The 5,292-nt window shown below is 34.6% G+C and overlaps 1 protein-coding gene across 1 annotated transcript; it reads left to right on the plus strand.

The window, feature by feature from the left end:
- Window positions 1-956: 956 nt before the first annotated feature.
- LOTGIDRAFT_231744 (hypothetical protein) lies at window positions 957-4,921 on the plus strand. Its single transcript, XM_009054224.1, has 6 exons — window positions 957-981; window positions 1,866-1,956; window positions 2,117-2,256; window positions 3,119-3,230; window positions 3,493-3,632; window positions 4,806-4,921. Exons 2-6 carry the CDS (start codon window positions 1,871-1,873, stop codon window positions 4,877-4,879), a joined length of 552 nt encoding a protein of 183 aa, XP_009052472.1. The 5' UTR covers window positions 957-981; window positions 1,866-1,870; the 3' UTR covers window positions 4,880-4,921.
- The last annotated feature ends 371 nt before the right edge of the window (window positions 4,922-5,292 follow it).

Consider the following 5,292-nt stretch of genomic DNA (forward strand, 5'->3'; position numbering starts at 1 on the left):
GGGGGAGGGGGGGGGGGGGGGGGCAGCAATGTAAAATCGCATAGGAGCAAACCTCAGACGTTGCTCTTCTGAGTGGGTTCTCAAAATACAAAGTTTAGAAATATAATAAATTTGGTGTATTCTGTTACAAAAAAATATAAAATTCGTGTTCATAAATTTGTTAGAAATGTAGTTGGGTACATTTGGGGTTGCAGCCCTTTTTTTTAGAGGGCAAATACCAAATTTCTTCCCCCACTGGCGTTGCCCCCTTATTTCAATCCGATCACAAACTCAAAGTCAATTTAGAAAGTCACTGCACCAGAAGGCACGATAATAAAAATATGCGGTATTATTATATTAAGTAGATACGAGAATATGAGATACCAAATCATTCGGGTGTCTTATTGATTGTTGTAAATCAAGCAAATCGATTTTGTTTTTAAAAAAGAAGTAAACTTCTCAGGGTGCACGGAGAAAACAACACAATAAATTACATTAAAACAGTTTAATTCAGATAAATTAATAAGGATAAGATCATATAAATGAATATCAGATGTAACTATGAAATTTTGAATAAAGTATATTATATCTTATCCTTTTTAAACTACCTAAAGATTAAATGAACTGTCTATATTTTAGTTATGATTCGACCCACACGTGCCCATATACTGCTGGCGCAATTATATTAACGATCCCTCGACAGTTGGAAATCGATCAAGAGCATGCTAATGCCGCTGTCCTTCAATGAACCCTGCATTGTACGCTTAGCCCACATACATGGTGCAGAACAGAAGGACGTAAAATTCCATTTCAATCATATCAACAAAATAAAGAAATTGGGCGATGACAGTTTGTGTTGTTTTTATAATCTTGTAGACTGAACATGTCTCAGCTGAGCTCCTGTTTACGGCGAGATCAAAATCAGGTAAACGATACTATAAATAGGTGAAATTGAATCGGAAATGAAGAGTGTCGTCGTTTTAGTGTTTTTCTTGGCGAAAGGTAAATATATCTTTATTACAAAAGTTCTATCTATTCACTCTTTTGAAATAGTTTGTCAAAATTCTACTATCCTACAAGAATATTTAAAGAGTCGAATTTTGCTTTTTAATTTTGTATGAATAGAAATATCTGAAATTATATTGGTTTATGCAAATCAATTACAAATATCATGAGCTATTGTTGTTTACAGTGGCGTATTTAGGGGGAGACAATTGGGCCATGCCCCCACCCCTCCTTTGGGATCTGAAAGGCCTTGTTCTGAAGTGAAAATTAAGCCCCCTAAATGCTTAAAATTCATCTCGGGCCATCTAAATTCCATTGACTTTTGGGAGCCTGTGGCACCTTCTCGTTTCTGCCCCTCCCCCATACCCTTCCACCCATTCTTAAACATTTTCTAGACACGTCCCTGGCTGTTAATCTATAATGTGTCATTTTTATTCATTCAAATGGTGTTATGTTTATTTACAAGGGGCTATGTTTATTTACAAGATGCTATTTTATTTACAAGGTGCTAGTTTATTTACAAGATGTATGTTTATTTACAAAATGTTATGTTTATTTAAAAGATGTTATGTTTAGTTACAAGATGTTTTGTTTATTTACAAGGTGTTTTGTTTATTTACAAGGTGTTATGTTTATTTACAAGGTGCTATGTTTATTTACAAGTGTTATGTTTATTTACAAGATTTATGTTTATTTACAAGATGTTATGTTTATTTACACCCTGTTTTGTTTATTTACAAGGTGTTGTGTTTATTTACAAGGTGTTACGTTTAATTACATGGTGTTATGTTTATTTACAAGGTGTTATGTTTATTTGCAAGGTGTTATGTTTAATTATATGGTGTTATGTTTAATTATATGGTGTTATGTTTATTTACAAGGTGTTATGGTGGACGACACGACATGCGATAATATGAAATGTACCCAACTTATACATGGATTGAACAGACTTGATAATCAGCAAATATGCAGGTGTGTATCTTTACTATGACCTATACGTCCTATTTTTCTGCTTCAAGCTAATGAAAACAGTCAGCGTATATTGTGCAGCAGTTCTATATTTTTTTGGTACTGTAGCAATGCTCTCACTGCAAGAAGCCTTCCCTGCTGACAAAACTAAAATATTTTTCAGGAAACTTGGAGAATCAATCGACTGTGTTGCTGATTTTCTTGACAACTGTCAGGCTTTAACAGAAGAAATGAAAGAAACTGTAAGAAACGATGTTTTACGAATGCGACAAGATCACAGTGACATATGTCCGGTTACAACAGGTCAGAGAAACAGATATATATATATATCAGGTGGCTCAGAGAAAACTAGAACACATTTCAATTCAGGATATTTCATATAGTTTCAAATTTAGGATCATAATATTTTGACATCATATTTTTATGGATATTAGACATATTTTCACCAAATTACAGCTTTATAGGTTGAACACTTTTGAAATACCAACCTTTTGAAATTCATTGTCAATAGACAAGCCGAAAATAAATACTGTTATTTCACATTTCTAAAAGTGTTCAACCTATAAAGCTGTAATTTGGTGAAAAGATGCCTAATATCCATTTAATATGATGTCAAAATATTATGATTATAGTTCTAATACTTTTTTAAAAATCCTGAAATGAAAAGTTTATCTTTTTTTAACTGGGCTGGTGGCGCTCAGTGATTGAATTGGAAACGAAACCACATATATATAGCTAATATTGTTTATTGAGTATGCTTTAGGCCTCAGATCGATTTTGCGACTTGCATAAGGAAAATTGGATCTACCACGAATGAAAGCACCATGTAGCATCCGAGAATTTAATCAATCACTGGATTTATTGTCTAGCGTAATCTAACACGTTGTCTGCCCGTTGTTTTGCTGTTGTTTCCAACCAATCAAAGTTTGTCTCGTAGGAATTGTTTAATGATAACGATGACAAAATGTGGGAAAGCAAAACTCAAAGTAGAGCTATATGATCTTTGCGCGGTTGTGTTTAATACGAAACATCTGCCTCTATTCATGCCTTTGATAGATATTTTGACAGTTTCGGTTGGCGTAAATCACAAAAGCTACCAGAGGTTGGAATAGAGGCAGATGTTTCGGTCTAGGTTGTGTTGTAGGTGTTATTGTTGTTTATTTAGAAGAAGAAGAAGGCGGAAGGACCATACCAGATCAGTCAGGAATCTGTGACAATACAAAATGTGCTGAAATTATATATGGAATGAACTGGTTTGATCAAAAGCAAATGTGCAGGTCGGTACCTAACATGTGGAAAAGTCCTCGACTGTATTTTGGTACCGGACATTGTAAAATGTTAATTGTTCAGCTTTGCCTAGACACCAAAACCAATACCAAATTTGGCTTTTAACATGTTGGAAACTCTCAATAACTAGATACCAAAAGTGGGTCGGTGCCTCCCATAAAAAAGTAACTAATATACGTATATTACATCCGAGCAATTGGTAGGGCCGAATTTGTCGGGCGCCAAAAATATCGCTTTTAATTTTTCTTTCAGTAAATTTCGAGAGACACTCGATTGTGTCGCTAACTTTGCTGAAAACTGCCCTGATTTAACAGAAGCCATTCGAACATCTGTAAGAGAGGATAACGTACTAATGAAAGAACAATTCAAAGAAATGTGTCCAGACATTGCAGGTTAATAAAACTTATTTAATATTCATCTCTCATTGTCGACTCCCCACCCTGTTCCGAGAGTTTGCTTGCTCACAAGCTGATTGTGGGCAGATGTTCTGTGGATGATAGTGAATCATAAGGAATACTCCGTATGGACATCGAAATTAAGGTAAATAAAGTTAATAAGAGTATAATATATTCATCAGTTGGACTTACCAGGTACCATGACTATAGAATAGAATCTCTGTTTAAGACGATATATTCATTAATAAACCAAGTAATTATTGAAAAACGCTTCTGAACTTTATGTATTTATTGAATTATAGAGGTATTCTGTCGTATTGTGTTGTGTCAGTCAACCGAGTTACAATAACTCATTTTGGTCAAGTTTAAAAATTTCATTTTTTTTTTGGTATATATTTAATAAGATGAGCTTTTGTCATTTTTTGGCAAACATGTTATAGACCCAAATGGGAGCATGCCGGAATCAAATGAGGCCATCGTAGCATGTCTTTATAACTAAATTATGCTTACATGGATTATTTTGAATGAAAATAGAAAAAGGCTTGCATTTTTTTCATCAAAATTTTTCATTAAGGAGTGCCATGCTGTATATTTCCTTTGATCGCCTTCATTCACGAAGAGATTTTACCGAAAGTATATTTGCTCAGCATCCAACCAATTTGCTAATTAGCAATTGGCTTTCAGTCCCAATGTTCCAACCTAATTAGCTCACTTCAAGTTCCATATAATCAGTTCAAACCATAACCCTAAGTTCCGATTATTAAGTTCCAACTTTTAGCACGGGTTCCACCTCGTAGCTTCACGTCCAGTCTAATAGCTGGTGTCTTTCCATATCGTCCCTTCCTATTTCGTCTCTTCTCCGTTTCGCCCCTTTCCCATATCGCCCTCTTCCCAATTTGCCCCTTACCCATTTCGTCCCCCTTTCGACTCCACCCCTTCATTTTATTCAATCAGACCACATACCAAATTGTTCTGTTCCAGTGTGCATTTTGGTAGAAAGATAGTTTGAATTCGATTAAGAGTAAGCTGGAAATTTTATGTAAATTTTGGAAAACTTGGTTCTTTTCTCTATCAATTGCAATTCTTTGTCTGTATTCAGCTTACTCATACAGCTTATACTGTCCGATCTCTTTAACAATGCAGTGATACATTTTTCTCTCTTTATTTCAGTTGCAATGAAGCCACAAATAAGGGTACTGATAACGCTCACCATCCTACAGATATTATTTTTGAAATTATACTAAGATTTACTATAGGATAAATAAATCAAATAAAAATCCAAGGTTATTAATTTGTCTTTGATAAAATATCTTAGACCGAAACACCTGCCTTTATTCCAGCCTCTGATAACTAGTTTGAAAGTTGCCAGCCACTCCAGCCAATAACTGTCAAGATATCTATCAGAGGCTGGATTAGAGGCAGATGTTTCGGACTAACCATGAGAAACAGTAGAAATAGATTCGATTTCATGACTATTTTAATATTTTGCCCCGGGCCACAAAAATTTCTGAAGGCAAGAAATGTACTCGCATTTTTAATCTTGAGTAAATTCAGAGGCCACAAAAATTTGCTGAAAACATCTTTTTACTCAACTTAAGATTATTGTTAAGTTTATTTTACTCAATCTGAGCATTTTCTCACACTGGGTAAAATGGGA

This window comes from Lottia gigantea (assembly GCF_000327385.1).
Source record: "Lottia gigantea unplaced genomic scaffold LOTGIsca_21, whole genome shotgun sequence".
NCBI lineage: Eukaryota > Metazoa > Mollusca > Gastropoda > Lottiidae > Lottia > Lottia gigantea.

Coding starts and splice junctions, on each gene's coding strand:
- LOTGIDRAFT_231744 (XM_009054224.1), top strand. CDS start 1,871: ATGGTGGACGACACGACATGCGATAATATGAAATGTACCCAACTTATA. Junction 2,257..3,118: donor CATATGTCCGGTTACAACAG/GTCAGAGAAACA, acceptor TTGTTTATTTAG/AAGAAGAAGAAGGCGGAAGG. Junction 3,231..3,492: donor GATCAAAAGCAAATGTGCAG/GTCGGTACCTAA, acceptor TTTTTCTTTCAG/TAAATTTCGAGAGACACTCG.